General features: G+C 40.0%; 1 protein-coding gene across 1 annotated transcript in view; it reads left to right on the top strand.

Moving 5' to 3' along the window:
- Positions 1-21,268, top strand: part of LOC124621792 (transmembrane protein 184C) — a 76,026-nt gene that overhangs the window by 24,906 nt on the left and 29,852 nt on the right. The window contains exons 4-6 of the mRNA XM_047147225.1: positions 7,242-7,316; positions 13,368-13,574; positions 17,623-17,725. Of these exons, the coding sequence (XP_047003181.1) occupies positions 7,242-7,316; positions 13,368-13,574; positions 17,623-17,725 (385 nt within the window). The remainder of the gene's footprint in view (positions 1-7,241; positions 7,317-13,367; positions 13,575-17,622; positions 17,726-21,268) is intronic.

Here is a 21,268-nt window from a genome sequence, read left to right as displayed (position 1 = left end):
GAGATCGGCCTCACAGCTCACGATCAGCAGCTGGTGTTGCGCCGTAAGGTGCTTGGGATGTGGTCTGCTGAGTGGCGAGGCATGACAGCACCTAATAAACTGCGGGCTGTCAAGGGGACGACCGATGTTTGGCGCTCCTCCCTGCGGTCTTCTCGCAGGGACTCTGTTATCCTGTGTCGGCTCCGCATCGACCATACATACCTGACGCACAGCCATATTTTGCGTTGGGAGGATCCCCCCCTGTGTCGGTGTGGGTCCCGGCTGACGGTCGCCCACGTTTTATTGGAGTGTCCCCGACTGCGCACCCTTCGGCAGTCTTTTAATCTCCCGGGCACCTTGCCTTTGATTTTATGCGACGATGCCTCCATGGCTGACAGTGTTTAACATTTTATCCGTGCTAGTCCTTTTTATGGATCCCTTTAGAGTGGTCCTGCACCTTTCCCTTTGTGTGTCTCTTGTCCTCGAGTCTCTCATATTTGGTTGCAGATTTTAGTGTGTAGTCGGTTGGTTGACTCTTTCCCTTTTTTGTTGTCGTGGTCAGTCAACCAGTCTCCGGTCATCTTCTTTTGTTCTGTTTCCTTTTGTCTGGTGTCTTCGTGTCTGTCGTGTTCATTACCGCATTTGTGTTCTTTTAGGGCCTGGGGGGGAGTCTCCTTCCCCTTGGGGTTTTACCTGCTTCGTGCATTTCTGTCTCGCCTTTTTTTTGGAATGGGGGACTGATGACCTTAGCTGTTTAGTCCCCCTTAAACATCCCAACAACCACCACCACCACCACCACCACCAAGAAATTAAGAATTTCACACAAAGTGAGAACATCATGTTAATGAGAGTGGTTCGTACTATTTGTTTCAGTACTGCTACAGGTTGTGTATAGCTAGACCTCCCAATTTCTTCGTTTCCTCCTTGCAGACAATTTTCAGTGGGAAGGGGAGTGTGACCTCCGCGGAAGAGGCAACTTCTCCATCTGGGTCCACGTGCCAGGCAGGGCTGATGAAATGGGTACTCAGAAAGGCTGGCTGAATGCTTTATAGCCAGTTGGCTGATTCTGAACAGCATGAAAGTTTCCAGGACTAGGCCAGTCATGTGCCAGCATGATCTGTGAAGCTGCTGATGTATGCAACCCAGAGTTGCCAAGAATACTTATGAGGCAATCTATTCTTGGTGGAATGAAGAGTGCCATTCTGCTCTGTGAACAACAAAAACACACATCATTTTAAAGAGTGTAAGAAGAGGTCACAGGAAGAGGTCCTCAACTCCATCAATAGATCAACATCTGCAAGTCAAGTATGGGAAGCCATTAGGAAAATTTCCAGGCAGTATTGGTGACCATCAATAATGGCTGTACAAGATTAGATGTGTTGTGTAACAACTCCAGGTGACATTTTCTGGACAAATGCTGAATTTTATAAGAATATTGTCCAGCTTTCTGTCAATATCAGACAATACAGGGGAGGTGTGTTTGTGATTTCTGTAGAGCTAACATCACCAACATCGAGGACTGCAGTTGCTCTACCTCCCTGTGGGAGCTGGATACTGCATTTATCGCAGCTTGTGACACTGCATCTGGTCACAACCAAATAACTTACGACTTGTAAAGACAGTTAAATGGGCATTGAAGAATGTCATTCTAAAGTTTTTCAGTGAACTCCTGAAAGGAAGTGGTTTGATAGAAATTTCAAAATCAGGAAAGGACTCACTTGTGCCAGCAATTGCCTTAGCTCCAGTCTAATTAGCTGCCTGGAGAAGAACCTTGAACACATCATCAGCTGGGACCTTAATATAGGTATGAGATGTACCACTCCACACTCAATAACCAGACCCATCTGGAAAGCGTTCATGTGCAAGCAACACTTTTTTCAGGTATTCTTCTAACTGGAGATAGCTCAAATTACAACCTGCAGGGACAACATTCTGCTGCACAAATGGGGTTTCCACGGATATCTCCCCATCTTCAAGCAATGTTTTCTGCTGGAATGATTGTTTTTTAATACCAAGTTAGAAATGCCCTATCTGAATGTTTTAAATGGGAAATGATGTCTGTTATGCTAGTGTTTCAAATATAATGACATTCACCATAGCCATAGATAGTATAATGTGACAAGGAGCCCTGTATATATAATGCTCCTTACTCATTGACAATTTCTCCACCTTCTGTGCAACTGCCAGACATGCAACAATAATATGTTAGTTGCAGATAACTGTCAGGAGGATGGAGAAATGGGTGAGTGCCACAGGTTGTAAGTTTTCTTCTAAGAAAACTATTTTTGTCATTTTCAATTACTCGTGTTCTCCTTTTCATTTACCTATTTTAAAGATGAGGGGTACTTCCCAACTTTAATTAAGATGCCTCAAGATTTAAAAAATCTTTCAAAATGAATAGTCAAAGAACTTGGGGAGTAAAACCAGCAAGCCTGCTCCAATCTTTTAAAGCTTTCATGTGGTCCCAGCTCAATTAGGCATGCCAGATTGCAGAACAGCAAGCCCTACTTCAAAATACTTGACCTAGTGCACTCTGAGAGGATTAGATAATCAACTGAGGGTTACCACACAAGCCCAGTTCCTAGCTTGTGAGCAGAGATAATGCTGTTTGTTGTTATGGTGAGCACAGTGCACATAGTGATTTCTCCTCATGGTGTGCCAAACATATGGGTTCTAGTTTGTTCCAAAATCACCAGTATCCATCTCTATTGCCCAACCACCACTGGAACATTTGTTCAGTAACTATCCACGGACAACAAGACCTTTTGAGATTTGTGTAAAGGAGACCCAGCAAGGGTACTTTAACAGCTGCTCAGTCACGTCCCCCCAATTGGGTTTTCGGGATAAGGCTCACAGAACATTGTTCTTTGCTATCCTAAGGGCAGTGGAACAGATGAGATGACATTATGGCAATGCTTTTGTCAACAAACAGAAGTAGTCAGCAGACAGGATGGTCCCCACATCTACGTACGTACCCTGCAAGCCACGTGTACCACTAATAGTCACTTCCTTTACTGTTACACTCGCAAAAAGAGCGAGGGGAACAACTGTCTATACACCTCCATACGAGCCTTAATCTCTCTAATCTTATCTTCATGGTCCTTATGCAAAATGTTCATTGGCAGCAGTAGAATCATTGTGCAGTCAGCTTCAAACGCTGGTTTTGTAAATTTTCTCAGTTGTGATGATCCTCAAAAAGAATGTCGCCATTCCTCCAGTGATTCCCATTTGAGTTCCCAAAGCTTCCCCATAATACTTATTTGTTGTTCAGACTTACCGGTAACAAATCTAGCACCCCACCTCTGAATTGCTTCAGTTTCTTCCTTTAATCCGACCTGGTGCAGAACTCAAACACTCAAACAGTACTCAACAAGAAGTCACACTAGTGTCCTATATGCGGTCTTTAGAGATGAAACACACTTTTCTGAAACTATTCCAATAAATCAAAATTGACCATTTGCCTTTCCTACTACGGTCCTTATGTGCTCATTCCATTTCATATTGCTTTGCAACGTTAAGCTTAGATACTTCATCAACATGACTGTGTCAAGCAGCACACTACTAATACTGTATTTGAACAGTATGAGTTTGTTTTTCCTATTCATGTGCATTAACTTACTTTTTTCTACATTTAGAGCTAGCTGCCATTCATCACACCAACTAGAAATTATGTCTAACTCATCTTGTATCCTCCAAGCGTTACTCACGATGATACTTTCCGTACACCACAGCATCATCAGCAAATGGCCACAGGCTGCTGCTTGCCCTGTACAGCAGATCATTTTCGTGTATGGAAAATAATAGTGGTCCTATCACACTTCCCTGGGGCACTCCTGACAATACCCTTGTCTCTGATGAACACTCGTTGTCAAGGACAACATACTGGGTTCTGTTACTTAAGAAGTCTTGAAGCCACTCACATACCTGGGAACCTATTGTGTATGCTTGTACTTTCATTAACAGTCAGTAATGTGGCAACTTGTGAAATGCTTTATGGAAATCTAGGAATATGCAAACCACTTGTTGTCATTCATCCATGCTTCACAGGATCTCATGTGAGAAAAGGGCAAACTGAGTTTCACATGACCAATGCTTTCTAAAATCATGCTGATTTGTGGGTAGAAGCTTTTCGCTCTCAAATAATTTCATTGTATTTGAACCAAGAATGTGTTCAAAGTCTCTGCAGCTAACCGATGTTAGAGATATTGCTCTTTAATTTTGTGGGTCCATTCTTTTACCCTTCTACAGGAGTCATCTGTGCTTTTTTCCAGCCACTTGGGAATTTGTGCTGGGAGAGAGATTCCCGATAAATGCAAACTAAGTAAGGGGCCAGGGCTGTAGAGTACCCTCCGTAAAACCGAATCGGGATTCCATCAGGACCTGGTGACTTATTTGCTTTCAACTCTTTCAGTTGTTTCTCTACAACTGCAATGGTTATTACTATATCCTACACATGGGAGTCTGTGCGGTGGTCAAACAGTGGTATGTTTGCACAAACACTTTCTTGAGCGTGAAATTTAAAACTTCAGCTTTACTTTTTCTGTCTGCTACTGCAGCACCAGACCAGTCAGTGGGGACTGGATAGAAGCCTTGGACCCACTTATCAATTTAATGTAGGACCAGAATTTTCGTGAGTTCTTGGCAAGATTTACTGCTAAAGTATGACAGTGGCAATTGTATGTTTCGCGTGTCGGCCTTTTTTACAGATGCACGAATTTCTATTAATATTTAGCTATCATCATTTGCACATTTTAATTTGAACAGAGAGTGCAATAGCCTTTGATTTCTTAGCATATTCAAATTTTGTTACTGAACCACAGTGGGTCTTTTCTGCCCTTAATCCACTTACTTGCAATTACTTCTCCAGGCTATGGTTTACAGTCCATTTAAACTTTGCCCATAATTCCTCTATGCCTATAGTACTGAAACTAAATGATACAAATTCATTGTCTAAGAGGGATGCTAACAACTGTCTATCTGCTCTTTCTAGCAGAAATACTCTCGTAGCCTCCTTGATTGATTTGTTAACTTCAGTGACTAAAGTTGCTATGATGAAATGATGTTCACTGATCCCTGTCTCTATACTGATGCCTGTTTGTAGCTGTGAGATCTAAAATATTTCCATTATGTGTGGGCTGTTGAACTAGTTGGTCAAGACAGTTTCCAGAAAAGTGTTCAAAAGAACTTCACAACACTGTCTCTCTGCATCACCTGCAATGAATCCATAGATATCCCAGTCCATACTCAGTAGGTTCAAGTTGTCTCCAACTAATATTGCACAGTCTGAGTATTTCCAAACTACCGACCATAGACTTTCTGGCAGCAACTCCAAAACCATCACAGCAGAACCAGGTGGCCAGTGAAAAATCCAACAGTGAACTTGATTTCATCTACACCTGTTATACTTGATCAGATAACTTCACTGTCATGGACAAATTCGACCTCAGTAGAGACAATATTTTTGTCAACTGCAATGAACATTCCTCCGCCTACAGTGTCTAATCTGAGCTTTTGATATACATTCCATGAATCGCTAAATAACTCGGATGTTCATAGTTCAGATTTCAGCTAGCTCTTGGTCCCAAGAAGAATTTGATAATAATATCAACCATCATTCTGAACAAAATAGTCATATTTTAATGAATCATACTGCAAAATCATATGCCCAGGGTTCGTGATGGAAAATTATAATCTCTTACCATTTTCTCGATAATGGCATAAGTATCGTCAAATTCCTGACGCTAGCTGAAAGGGGAGGAAGGGCGCATTTGTGTGTGTGTGTGTGGGGGGGGGGGGGGGGGAGGGGGGGGGCAGGGAGGGGGGGGGGGAGGAGGGTGATGATTTGATACAAATGAATAGAATAGTTTCTGGTAAGATTATATTATTGTATGCAGCATTAGTTTGTTTTTTTCTTTTTTTTCCAGTTAAGATGAAATGTCTGACATTCTCTAGTTGTTTTCTGTAACGGTACTGATGAACCTACAGTTTAGCATCTTAAATCATTATCATCATCTTCAACAGTCTCATGCAGTACCATATTTAAAAGGCTTCTTATCATTTCATTTCTATCCTACAAGCATAGCTTTTCTTGTATCTGATATCTAGTCCAAGTCCAAATCAAACGATGGAAAGTGAAGGATGGAATAATGACAGTATTAAAAGGACATATCAAGGGAAACATTCCACGTGGGAAAAATATATCTAAAAACAAAGCTGATGTGACTTACCAAATGAAAGCGCTGGCAGGTCGATAGACACACAAACAAACACAAACATACACACAAAATTCAAGCTTTTGCAACCAACGGTTGCTTCATCAGGAAAGAGGGAAGGAGAGGGAAAGACGAAAGGATGTGGGTTTTAAGGGAGAGGGTAAGGAGTCATTCCAATCCCGGGAGCGGAAAGACTTACCTTAGGGGGAAAAAAGGACAGGTATACACTCGCACACACGCACATATCCATCCACACATACACAGACACAAGCAGACATTTGTAAAGGCAGAGAGTTTCGACAGAGATGTCAGTCACACAAGTACAACTTACGCACACATGACCTTTATCTCTGGTTGGCCTGGTGGCTAAAGACAGTGGTTGTGTATGTGTGTGTTATGCTTGCATGAATGTGTGCGTGCATTGTCTACTTTTGGCCAGAAGCTCACAATTGGCAGTTTTTTGTTGAGCCTGTCTATGATTAGGCATTTTATCTAGTCTGGGGAGGTGGAAATTCTGGCCAATACTAACTTTCATATCAAACAGGTTCCAACTTTTTCACTATACAGACAACTGATAGTATTCTCTAAAATCATTATGGTTATGTAAATTCCTAGCAAGAAATAGTGAACAAAACCAAAAGCTCATGAGTGCAAGAGGGAGAGTATTGGATTTTTTTTCACAATAACTGATTTTTTACTAATACAGACAATACTCTGATTTATAAAATGGTAAAAAATATAATCTAGAAATAAATCCCATGTGTCACAATGTTGAGTAGATTAGCATTAGTGGTAATGGGTTGTTAGTATACGTCACAGAAGCAGCCTGCAGTGGCGGGTTCTACGTGTTGTTGCACAAGTTGACTCTTTGGACACACAAAAAGGCTCTTGTCTATGATGGAATTTATGAGAGAAAATATGTGAAGGGGTGTATGAATTATAAGTGTTGATACAATTTCTTAAGTCATCTTAGATATTTCAAATTTAATTTAATATTTTTATGTTGGTTCTTGTTCATTTGTTAGTGTTGAAGTGTTCTTATTTTTGCAGGGAGTTCATTCACATGTGTAAACATGGAATTTTACAGTATACTGTGGTACGGCCTTTAACAACATTCATCTCTTTGTAAGTATATACAAATGCAAATATGTTATTACATAACTTCCTTGAACTGAGAAAATAATTCTATCAGCAATCATGGAGTTATGTCGTGACTGACAACAGTGTGAATATTTTGAAATAAAATTTACTTTTGTGACAAAAATGAAACAGCAACCTGTCTCTAGAGATTCTGATTTGCACCCAGATCTAACTTGTCAAATGTAAAATAATATGTTTTTCATTCATTTGGAATGTTTCAAAGTAGTGTATAAGATTAGTTGTTAAGAGTAACATTCTAGTTTCTGCATTCTTAAAGCACAGAAGCACTGTAGCAAATATGTCTGAAAAGGCAGCACATAGAATAGTGGTCCTCAGTTCCTATTTGAGCTGTGAACATGGGGTAAAAAAAAATTGGTTTACCCTAGACCGGTGGTCATTTGTATAGCCATTTGAACTTTGTCTCACTGGGGCTGTTACAGTATATTAAGCAAGGTTTGAATGATGAACTGGAGCTGGTGTCCAGGCCAATTGTGCAAATCAATTAATTCATTTTGCAAAATATTTTAATTGGACTGAAATTAATGCTCAGTAATGGCACCATTGGGATGTTATGTGCAGGAACACTTTTTTCTGGGAGGTTTTTGAAGCACAACACTTCTATACTTGTATGAATTGGTTCAAATTTTGCACAAAGGTAGATGAATAGATAAAGTCAAAAAGATTTTTTATACAATGATCATTATCCATCGTTGGGACGCAATGGATGAAAGTCGAAATAAATGTAATATGTGAAATTCATTCTTACATGTGAACTGAATGTATGGGAATGGTTTAAATTGAATCAAATAAATACAAATGCATTCTTGTGATAAAATTGAAATGTTTCTTTCAAAATGTAGCTTCATTCAGATTGTACATTCAAAATACACATTTTTTGTGAATTTCGTGCTTGTGTGAATCGGTTCAGATTTTGTAAGAAGGTATACAAATACATTTAATTAATGGCTGTGCTGTTGTTTTGTGAGGGCTTTAACCACTGCCACTCATAAGCAATGTGGTTCAAAAGACAATGAAAAGCCTATACCTGATAAGTCATCACGCAAGTTAACAAAAATCTACGTTGGTTGCCAGCTTACAGTGATCCAATGTCACAGTTATGGTAGAGAAAAATTGGGAACCCCAATGAAAACTGCTCTTGTCATAACACAAAAAAGTGAATATGTCTTGGGCAGAGTTAAGAATGTAAAAGAAGGGAACTTGTTTTTTGACTTATCTGACAGCTTCAGAGAAATTTAAATCGAAACATCTTGTCATATTTACACTTTTTTATGAGTTGACCTGACTTATCCAACGCAATGTGCTCACTTCGTTGCAAGGTGTTGGCGCACCTTCATCTTGCAATTTTTAAACTAAAGTCCCTGATACTGTGCCAAAAATGCAGAAGATTTGCCAGCAATAGTAAACAGTATATATAATCATTTGGCTTAAGAGCATACATTCCTTCTGGGGAGATGAGATTGGGGATGGATTTGTTCCTGGGAAGATGTTAAACAATTTTTTAATTTCTGGGTGGAGAAGGGATTGATTTTTTTCCGGAAGGTACCATTTCTGACACCAAACCTACCGTATTTACTTGTATCTAAGCCGTACTTTTTTTCTGGTTTTTGTAATCCAAAAAACTGCCTGCGGCTTAGAATCGAGTACAAAGTAAGCGGAAGTTCTGAAAAATGTTGGTAAGTGCCGCCACAACTAACTTCTGCCGTCGAATAGATGTAGCGCTACACAGGCATTCTTTGCAGGCACAAAGATAAATACTGGCGCCAAAACCTCTGCGTCAATAAATACATTTTAAAAAAAAGGTAAAGGGCTTTTTTGTCTGCCCCGAGTTTCGACCACTGCACTTTCATACACTATCCAACGAAGTAAATACAAATTCCGTATTGTTCGTCTTCGAATGTAGCAGCCTTTCAAATATTCATAGCAATTTCTTTACACAAAAATACCAACAATGCACAAGGCTTTAGGATTGTTGCACGAGTTGATACGCTGGGGCTCATTAAGATATCACGTAGCGGCACCTATTGCTTCATGGAAGTTCATCAAGTGCTTGTTAGTGTTAGTGAACCATAATGAAGCGCTTTCATTATAGTGCCAAATTCAAAAGGGGAGCTATTTCTTTTGTGGAACAAAGTTCTAATCGTGCTGCAGGTCTGCGATACGGGACTGATTAGAGCAACGTCAGGCGATGGTGACTGCAGAAAGACAAATTATTTGAATGTTCAAGTAGCAGGAAAGCATTTAGTGGGCCAAAGTGTGGCCAACATCAAGCACTAGACGTGATTTTAAATGAATTTGTTAAGCAACAGCGTCAGAAATTCCTGCCTGTGAATGCCGAAATTTTAAAAAATTAGGCACATGAAATTGCTAGAGAGCAAAAAACCAGAAATTTTATGGCTAGTTGCAGCTGGATTGACCTGTTTATGAAGCGCTGGGATTTTTCACTTCGGAGACGAACTTCAGTTGTTCAGAAGCTGCTGAAAAATTTTGAAAAAAAAACTTGTGGAATTTCAGCGCTTCATAATCAGGCGGCGCACAGAAAAGCAATACCTTCTTGGTCAAATAGGAAACGCTGACCAAACTCCCTTATATTTTGACATGCCGTCAAATTATACGGTTGACGCAAAGGAAAGAAAGACATAAGTCTTCTTACATCGGGGTGAAAACCAGCGGATGTCCGTTATGCTGGCTTGCACAGCAAGCAGATGGACGTAAATTACCCCCATTCATAGTTTTCAAGCAAAAGACTTTACCGAAATTGGAAGTGTTTCCAAAAACTGTAATTGTACCAGCAAACGAAACTGGGTGGTTTTCGGAAGACTTGGTGCTGGAATAGATTAGGCGTGTGTGGAATCATCGTCCTGGCACTATGCTTGGTTTACTCAGTCTGTTGGTATTAGATGCATACGCAGGCTGTACAACACCTGCAGTCAAACAAAAATTAGGGGAAAGCAAAGTGGACTTGGCAGTTATTCCAGGTGGGATGACGTCAATTCTGCAACTACTTCACATCTGTTTGAATAAACCATTTAAGGACAAGCTTAAACGCATGTACACAGACTGATTTTCGAAAAGCGACACACAACTGACACCAACAGGACGTGTAAAATGCGCAGTGTGCCAATGGATTTATGATGCACGAAAGTGTGTTCCAAATCAGACTGTGCAATAAGCATTTAAAAAATGTTCGATATCCAATGCTCTAGATGGTACGGAGGATGATGCTCTGTATGAAGAAATGAGCAACAAAGAATTGAGTGATAGTGACTCAGAATCATGACTGATATTTTAAACATTTAGTATAAGATGTATTACAAACCTAATAAAATTTTGTTTTAAGTTTCAGCATTTAATTTCTAAGTTATTTTCATCCTTTTTTTTTTTATAAGGGTTGCTACTCTGCGTTGCACAGGATAAAAAAGCGTGGGAGCTGCATCAAACCAGTCTACGGACTGAAGACAACAACACACTCTGCATTTGAAGTCATCACTCAAAATCTACCACGAAAATCTGATTGGCAAGACTGTTTGGGATGTATATCAATATGGCCAACTCTACGTTCTGAATTTTTTCCTGCTTGTTACAAGAGACTGTTGCTAATAGGAACTTTTATGAATCGTGAATCACATGCAGTATTTTCTTCACCATAAGAATAATACGAATGTAAACATTATGCCATGTATACTTTCATGTTTGCTGCTATCTCATTTAAGTCCTGTCTGCCTAATAAACTACGAAACTAGAATGAGACAACAGCAAACGTGGAAGAATATACATATCATGTCATGTTTATATTCGTATTATTCTTATGCTGAATAGAAATGCAGTCAGAAATGAAGCACGGCAACTGACTAGATTTTTAAATCTAAGATGACTCTAATTTCCGTACAGAATGTAATGTACTAAAGAGCCGTCTGCAAACATTTTCAATCGGAGAAAAATTTACGCTAAACTCTCGTTCAGAACATTTTCTGTCATACGCACTCTATTATTTGGTTCTTGTTATCAAAGAAAGCAGCAGTGTGAGTAACAACAAATTAGCAGTCTCTTGCCATTATTCCGCTAATGAGACAATTCCTCTCTCTCTCTCTTTTTTTTTTTTTTTTTTGTAAGCGGCGGAAGCGCGCATAAAAGCAAACCATGCCGCGAGCGCGACAGGTCGTAAACACTCGTTATCAGAATGCGACAAACAATGCATGACACACTACAATAATGCATTTTCAGCTTAGAGTGACGTAAACACCTATAACAAAGAGAACGGCACTTATCAGATCAAAGCAAAATACGCAATCAATTCAAACCAGACAAAGCACATGAAAAAGGAAGGGTATCCGTATAAATACAGACGGAGTGCCTGACGCATAGCAATGGCTATCTGGTAAAGCTTAATTGCTAAGCTTACGACCCGAACCAAACTACTGTAGCTGTATCTTCATCCATTCGACCTAAACTGTATCTCATGTCACAATGACCAACTTCGTTTCGATTTGGAGGTGCGGTCTAAAACTTTTCTCTCCCCTTGAATTTCGAGTCTCAAATTTCAGGTGCGGCTTAGATTCGGGAAAATTTTTTTCCTTGGCTTCGAGTCTCATTTTTCAGGTGCAGCTTACATTCGAATAAATACAGTATCTCCTGTTACATGTGCGGTGAGGGGTGTAAGAGCAAGTAGACACATATTTATGTGATTCTAGAGAGTTGGATGCATGTACAGTCAGAAGTATCCAGAGTGGGGGTGCATCTATAATAGGAAGTATCTCAGAGTGGGAATGCATGTATCCTAAACTTTAATGACATGTTGTGTCATACTGCACATCATGACAAATGCCATGTTGTATGACATGAGGGCATATGACATCAGGCATCATGTAACTTTTCTTGACACATTGAATTATATTACTTAGTATTATTACTAATAACAACAAGTAAATGATCAAAAATGTGTCAGGATATTTGATTTAAGTGTCTTTGAAGTTGCCAGAAGAGCTAGTTCCCATCTTTACATCCCTAACACTGCCCAGGACATAGTCACCATTTTTGTGGTATGATAGGAGCATTGTTCATTCTGGTTACACTGTAAACAGTTGTGGAATAGAAATGTTATTAGCTGTGTTAGAAATATGTGTCAGAAATTTAAAAAAATATAGATGATGGAGCTCCTGTGTCTATAACAGGTGGTATTACACATTTTGATTGTTAATGCACAACTTGGCTCTTTTCACATTTGTAAACTTCTTCCTTCACGATGGGGTCTGCAGAACATGATGAATAAATTGATGATTGGTTCTGCTCTTAATCAATTAGTTTTGCTGTCTATGGACTGTTATTCTCTTCTCAAATTTCTCCCCAGTACCTCCCGTACATGGTTTCTTTTTTGAGTAATGGTGGAATGTCACTATTTCTGTACAAATATTTCTATTGAAAATACTGTACATGTTATACATCATGTAGCACATGTAGGAGAAACCCAGTGCAATGGACACAATTCCTTTCAATACGGTAGTTTTTAGGGCAATGGGTAACACTGCTAATTTTTGAAATCAGGCAATTCGGTGGCATAGCTCTGGACTCATACTTGAGTGGAGAAATGCTAAAATTGCCTCCAGTGTGGCGTTTTAGGTTTCTTGTGGTGTTCCCTAGACCACTTTCGGTAAATGGCGAGATGGTTTCTTCAGAAAGTCATTGACAGATACTTACCCTACCTTCTCAAACTGAGCTACACTTCACCTCTAATGAGATTACACTCAACCATTCATTTAGATAATAAATAATCATACTAATACAATAATGCAAAACTGTGTTGGAAGATAAAAAATTGTAGGATAAGGAGCAGTCCCATCCAAAGTGATTGATTGTTCTAAGTCTTAAGATCGAATACTTCATTTCCTATTTTTCATTTTTATGCAAACATAAGAAATCTATATCTCTAAACTATCGTACCACAAGCTTTGTTGTTATGAATTTTAGTTGTATTGTGCAGTACAATATGATATTTACAGGCTGTATTACATTTCTGTGCAGTATTTGTGAGCTGAATGGTGTATACAATGAGGGAGAATTTCGAGCGGATGCTGCATTTCCCTACATGATAGCTATCAACAACTTTTCACAGTTCATTGCTATGTACTGTTTGGTGCTATTCTACCGTGCTAACCGAGAGGAGCTCAACCCTATGCACCCTATTGGAAAGTTCCTGTGCATTAAAGCTGTAGTGTTTTTCTCATTCTTGTAAGTATAGTTTTTTCTGCGTACTCAACAGAAATTTTATTGTTAAATTAATGAAAATATTCATAAAATGTGAATGGTTTAAACATGTTTAAGTACTGTAACACAAGAATGTTATACTTTGAGACAGCAAAGTGAGCTAGTCCAGGTTTAATACCCCACACTGAATTAATGTTTGTTTTTCTCTGACACTAGCCAGTCTGCATTTTCTATACCAGTTATAGCTGATTTCCATAATTTGTTTTGTGAATGCTAAGGTGACCTCCCATCTGTATCTCAGAAAGACGAAAAATTAAAAAAAAAAAAAAAGTAACTCCTCAATCGGGCCTAAAGGATCACACAGTATTGGTCAATCACTGTGTTAGCCTCTGTCAGATGTTGACATTTGCACATAGTATGCACCAATGGTGGAAGAAGAAAGCACGATTGATGTCCTCTCTCGCCTTCCTTTCACGGTGCAGAGATGAAGATGCTACACCGATGTTCTTGAAATGTAAGCACCTATTCATCACCGCCCAAGCACATCGTATCTATGACAGAATGGAACAAGCTTTTCTTCGTGAGCGAATTCATACATCATGGAGAGCCTTGGCAAGAACAGATCAGGAACTTTTTGACATGTTCTATCAACTAAGTAACAGAATGCATCGAGATGACTGGGACAAGATCGACAGCATCACTCACAGGAGCATGCAGAACGAAGTCAAGACATGCACAAAAGAAAAAGTTAGAAAGATGCTGGAAGCAGACTGACAAGGCGATTCCCGACACGTCACGCACTGTGGTCAACCTCACTGAATTACAGTTGACCAAAGAGGAAGTGTCTGTTCTTCTAAAAGGAGGGAATTTCGCTATCATCCCAAGAACTATACCTATGGAGGACATCATTGCTAACACCGAAGCGGCCATTTGGATCCTTCCTTGTGAAAGGACAGAGGAAATGCACACTGAAACAGCCAGGATACTGCGCCAAGCTAAACCACCAGATTGCAATATGAAGAAAGAAGAGGTACAAGCTATTAAGAATCTTAACGCCAACAAGAGTATATTGGTACTGCCTGTCAATAAGGGGAATACGACTGTCATAATGAAGGCCAAAGATTATGAGCGAAAGATCCAAGAACTATTAGATCTGACGACGTACCAAAAACTAAGCATAGATCCGACGCAGCGTATCACACGGAATATGAATCGCTTAATCAAGGCATCTTCTCTGCTGGCAGACATACAGAGAAACCTGCGCAACACAGAAGCCCTACTACCTCGGCTGTATGGCTTACCTAAGATCCATAAGAACAATGTTCCACTAAGACCAATTGTTAGCACTCCTGGCTCACCGACGTATAAACTGTCAAAACACTTGGCCTCTCTGCTCCACCCGCACGTGGGGAAGACCGACACATACGTAAAGAACTCAGGACATTTCATAGAGAAGCTGAAGAAACTAAAACTTGCAAACTTGATATTCAGAATGAGATTTTCACTCTGCAGTGGAGTGTACACTGATATGAAACTTCCTGGCAGATTAAAACTGTGTGCAGGACCGAGACTCGAACTCGGGACCTTTGCCTTTTGCGGACAAGTGCTCTACCAACTGAGCTACCCAAGCACGACAAATGTCCTCATAGCTTTACTTCTGCCAGTACCTCGTCTCCTACCTTCCAAGCTTTGCAGAAGCTCTCCTGGGAACCTTGCAAAACTAGCACTCCTTAATCTGCCAGGAAGTTTCATATCAATGCACACTCCACTGCAGAGTGAAAATCTCATTCTGGAAACATCCCCCAAGCTGTGGCTAGCCCATGTCTCTGCAATATCCTTTCTTTCAGGAGTGCCAGTTCTGCAAGGTTCGCGGAAGAGCTTCTGTAAAGTTTGGAATGTAGGAGACGAGGTATTGGCAGAAGTGAAGCTGTGAGGACGGGGTATGAGTCGTGTTTGTGTAGCTCAGATGGTAGAGCTCTTGCCCCCAAAAAATCAAAGTTCCCAAGTTCGAGTCTCGGTCCGGCACACAGTTTTAATCAGCCAGGAAGTGTCATATCAGCTTTGATATTGGTTCTTTGTATATGAAAGTGCCACTCAGTGATGCTCTGAGCACATCGGTTCCATTTTCCCGCAAGACATCACAAAGCTCTTCCCTGCATGTCTCACGACGAGCCATTTCACGTGAAATGGCAATTTCTACGAACTGCTGGAAGGTGTTGCCAGGGGTAGTCCTCTTAGTCCAGTGGTGGCCAACTTCTTTATGGAACATTCCGAAGCACAGCCACTGGACTCAGCAACTTGTAAACCGAAGGTTTGGTACAGATAAGTCCATGTTACTTTCATTGTGTGACGCCATGGTGAAGAACTGCTAGGTGACTTCCTAAGACACTTGAAAAGCCTTCACGCCAACATGAAATTTACCATGGTAATAGAAAAGGACAAAAAACCTACCATTTCTGGATGTGCTGGTCACAAGGGATGATGAAAACCAAGGACATAGCGTGTACCAAAAACTGACACACATGGACCAATATCTATACAAACTATCAAACCACCACCCGAGCCAGAAAAGAGGCGTGATTCATACACTCGTAACGCGAGCAGGATGACTATTTGAGTCAAAGCACCTCAAACGCGAAATGCGACACCAGGAAAATGTTCTGAGGAGCAATGGGTACTCCACAAATGATCTTAGAAGTTTAACAGAGCCAAACACTCGGCAAAGTAAGAAATCAGAAAAATAAATGAAACTTCCTGGCAGATGTGCCGGACCGAGACTCGAACTCGGGACCTGTGCCTTTCGCGGGCAGGTGCTCTACCAACTGAGCTACCCAAGCACGAATCACGCCCCATCCTCACAGCTTTACTTCTGCCGGTACCTCGTCTCCTACATTCCAAACTTTACAGAAGCTCTCCCGCAAACCTTGCAGAACTGGCACTCCTGAAAGAAAGGATATTGCAGAGACATGGGCTAGCCACAGCTTGGGGGATGTTTCCAGAATGAGATTTTTACTCTGCAGTGGAGTGTGCACTGATATGGAACTTCCTGGCAGATTAAGGACCGTACGACCTTGAGGTAAAAATTCATGATGCAGTTCGCCACTGTAGTTGAAAAAAACAGTGAGTAAAACTTTGACATTTGATCGAACTTGACGTGCTTTTTTCGATCTTGGCTCTCTGGGATGCACCTATTGGGACAATTAGGCTTTGGTTTCAACGTCACAATCATAAACTCATGTTTTGTCACTAGTTATGACCCTTTTGAGCAAATCAGGATCATCACTGATGTCATTCAAGAGCTCCTGAGCAATGCTCACGTGACAGTTCTTCTGATGAAAACTGAGAAGTTCTGGAACCAACTTCACTGACACACATCTCATGCCCAAAACATCCGAAAAAATTGCATGACACAAGCCGACTGAAATGCCAACATCCTCAGCAATTTCTCTTATGGTGATTTTACAATTTTCCAAAACGATTTTCTTCACAGCTTCGGTATTATCGTCTGTTTTGATATGCTGGGTCGTCCAGAGCGAGATTTGTCATTGGCATCTTCTCAGCCATCTTGGATAGGCTTGTACCACTTGTAAACATTATTTTTACTTAGAGCAGACTCATCATATGCCACTGTCAACATTTCAAGTTTTTTAGGGCACTTGATTCCATTGTTCAGACAAAATTCAATGCCGAATTCTTTGCTCCATTTTTTATAATAATTTAAAATCAGCAAGCACATTAAAACACATCTAACCTTTCTATCTGTCAAAAACAAGAAAAGTATGCTCAATGCTTGAAACTGTGAATGTATGTTTGGGACATGTGTACCAACATAACAAAAAATAGATCGATAATCAAATGTACGTTGCCCGTGCAATTTGAAAAGTCACCTCACTTTTTGAACAGCCCTCATATGCCATATATAACTTCATAGAAGTTCTGTTGTGACCAGAATGAAATCATTCACTATGAATAATTATTAACTTTAGTGGTTGCTGCAAAATAGTCGACAGATTCTGTTACCTTTTCTTTAAGTGTACTAATTTTATCTTATTTTTATTCTTTTCTTTTATAGCCAAGGAGTAATTATAGCAATACTTGTATACACTGGAGTTATATCATCTGTATTTGATGCCTCAGATCATGATACAATTAAGGACATCTCATCAAAATTGCAGGTGAGCTAAAGTATAATTAACACTGAAGAAAACCGTTTGTAGTGGATGTATTATTTAATTATCAAAAGATAGTTTTGCTCCTCAGTCTTTTTTGTGCGAGGGTCACTCATATAAAGTTTGATGATCAAATTACTTATATTTTTGTTGTATACTGGCAGCTAGTGTGTTCAGCTGGCTACAATCTCTTGTTGTACTCTACGTCAATTATTTAAACTAACACCACTCATCCTTCCTAGCGGCAGCTGCCAGCATTAATTGCTGCCCTCTGCATATTATTGTGTGTGCAAGTAGAGTCAATGCATGTTACATGAAACAAAATATTAACTCTCCAAAGAGAGAGATCAAACTGAATTTTTTCATTTCAGAAATCTGAAAAATCTGGGACACTATGGCTGTGGGATTGTTGTGCCCCTAAACATTCTCTCTTTAAAACTGCTCGACATTTTGAAAACCTAGACAGTCTTAACCTGCTATCCTTTAGAAATTATTTTACTGCTTGAATGAAAAGCTGTATAATTACACGAAGAAATACATCTTTAGCTTGTTTATTAAAAGCCATGCAGCTAATTTTTACAATTGAACTTTGGTTCAGTAAAACTTTTCCTGTTAGCCACCACGAGAGACTGCAGTTGTAGTGTGTATCTTTACACTGGCTTGTCCCTCACTGTAATAAATAAAGATATACAAAATTCTCTTCTACCAACAATATGAAATTTATCATGAAGCCATTATGAAACACCGTTGAAATTACCAGTTCAGATCCATAAAATTATACTTTCACAGCCATTTATGCATACTTAAAGTACTTTTATTTAATATGTTTCCAGAACTGTGTCAATATACTAACTGAGCATCTTCCCCTACTGTAAATCTAAACTACAGCCTCATGCTGACCATCAGACAGACAGAAAATCCATCATTCTTTGTAGCCACTCTCCAAAAATCTTATCATGATCATCTATCCTTTGCATAGCAGCCAAATTTGCCTCAGTTGATGCTCAACTTTCTTTTTCATTCATTTATTCATTCATTTACTTGCACAACATGTTTCATAAATCCCATCATGAAGAAGACCATTCAATTATGTGAAACTAAATCAGTTATACATTAATAGGTCACTGCAGGCTATTTCTGTGCAGTATGATAACAACAAAAGATGAGTCATTCTAATGTACTCACACTGATTATTGTGGGAATTACTAGTTGATTGGTTTATATTTGTATGTATGTTTGTTACGTGAAAAACCTTTCCTTTGGAGAAGACCATTGCTCTTCCTTCCCCTCATGAACCATGGACCTTGCCGTTGGTGGGGAGGCTTGCGTGCCTCAGTGATACAGATGGCCGTACCGTAGGTGCAACCACAACGGAGGGGTATCTGTTGAGGGGCCAGACAAACGTGTGGTTCCTGAAGAGGGGCAGCAGCCTTTTCAGTAGTTGCAGGGGTAACAGTCTGGATGATTGACTGATCTGGCCCTGTAACACTAACCAAAACGGCCTTGCTGTGCTGGTACTGCGAACGGCTGAAAGCAAGGGGAAACTACAGCCGTAATTTTTCCCGAGGGCATGCAGCTTCACTGTATGGTTAAATGATGATGGCGTCCTCTGGGTAAAATATTCCGGAGGTAAAATAGTCCCCCATTCGCATCTCCGGGCGGGGACTACTCAAGAGGACGTCGTTATCAGGAGAAAGAAAACTGGCGTTCTACGGATCGGAGCGTGGAATGTCAGATCCCTTAATCGGGCAGGTAGGTTAGAAAATTTAAAAAGGGAAATGGATAGGTTAAAGTTAGACATAGTAGGAATTAGTGAAGTTCGGTGGCAGGAGGAACAAGACTTTTGGTCAGGTGAATACAGGATTATAAATACAAAATCAAATTGAGGTAATGCAGGAGTAGGCTTAATAATGAATAAGAAAATAGGAGTGCGGGTAAGCTACTACAAACAGCATAGTGAATACATTATTGTGGCCAAGATAGACACGAAGCCCACGCCTACTACAGTAGTACAAGTTTATATGCCAACTAGCTCTGCAGATGATGAAGAAATTGATGAAATGTATGACGAGATAAAAGAAATTATTCAGATAGTGAAAGGAGACGAAAATTTAATAGTCATCTGTGACTGGAATTCAAGTGTAGGAAAAGGGAGAGAAGGAAACATAGTAGGTAAATATGGATTGGGGGTAAGAAATGAAAGAGGAAGCCGTCTGGTAGAATTTTGCACAGAGCATAGCTTAATCATAGCTAACACTTGGTTCAAGAATCAAAAGAAGGTTGTATACATGGAAGAATCCCGGAGATACTAAAAGGTATCAGATAGATTATATAATGGTAAGACAGAGATTTAGGAACCAGGTTTTAAATTGTAATACATTTCCAGGGGCAGATGTGGACTCTGACCACAATCTATTGGTTATGAACTGCAGATTAAAATTGAAGAAACTGCAAAAAGGTGGGAATTTAAGGAGATGGGACCTGGATAAACTGACTAAACTAGAGGTTTTACAGAGTTTCAGGGAGAGCATAAGGGAACAATTGACAGCAGAGGGGGAAAGAAGTACATTGGAAGAAGAATGAGTAGCTCTGAGGGATGAAGTAGTGAAGGCAGCAGAGGATCAAGTAGGTAAAAAGACAAGGGCTAGTAGAAATCCTTGGGTAACAGAAGAAATATTGAATTTAATTCATGAAAGGAGAAAATATAAAAATGCAGTAAATGAACCAGGCAAAAAGGAATACAAACGTCTCAAATATGAGATCGACAGGAAGTGCAAAATGGCTAAGCAGGCATGGCTAGAGGGCAAAATGTAAGGATGTAGAGGCTTATCTCACTAGAGGTAAGATAGATACTGCATACAGGAAAATTAAAGAGACCTTTGGAGAAAAGAGAACCACTTGTATGAATATCAAGAGCTCAGATGGAAACCCAGTTCTAACCAAAGAAGGGAAAGCAGAAAGATGGAAGGCGTATATAGAGGGTCTATACAAGGGCGATGTACTTGAGGACAATATTACAGAAATGGAAGAGAATGTAGATGTAGATGATGATGATGATGATGATGATGATGATGATGATGACGATGAAATGAGAGATACAATACTGCGTGAAGAGTTTGACAGAGCACTGAAAGACCTGAGCTGAAACAAGGCTCCGGGAGTAGACAACATTCCATTAGAACTACTGACGGTCTTGGGAGAGCCAGTCCTGACAAAACTCTACCATCTGGTGAGCAAGATGTATGAGACAGGCGAAATACCCTCAGACTTCAAGAAGAATATAATAATTCCAATCCCAAAGAAAGCAGGTGTTGACAGATGTGAAAATTACCGAACAATCAGTTTAATAAGCCACAGCTCCAAAGTACTAACACGAATTCTTTACAGACGAATGGAAAAACTAGTAGAAGCCGACCTCGGGGAAGATCAGTTTGGATTCCGTAGAAATACTGGAACACGTGACGCAATACTGACCTTACGACTTATCTTAGAAGAAAGATTAAGGAAAGGCAAACCTACGTTTCTAGCATTTGTAGACTTAGAGAAAGC

Source organism: Schistocerca americana, chromosome 7 (genome assembly GCF_021461395.2).
Source record: "Schistocerca americana isolate TAMUIC-IGC-003095 chromosome 7, iqSchAmer2.1, whole genome shotgun sequence".
In the NCBI taxonomy this organism is placed as follows: domain Eukaryota; kingdom Metazoa; phylum Arthropoda; class Insecta; order Orthoptera; family Acrididae; genus Schistocerca; species Schistocerca americana.
Note: the sequence above shows the minus strand (reverse complement) of the source record. Positions and strands in the feature narration are given on the sequence as shown.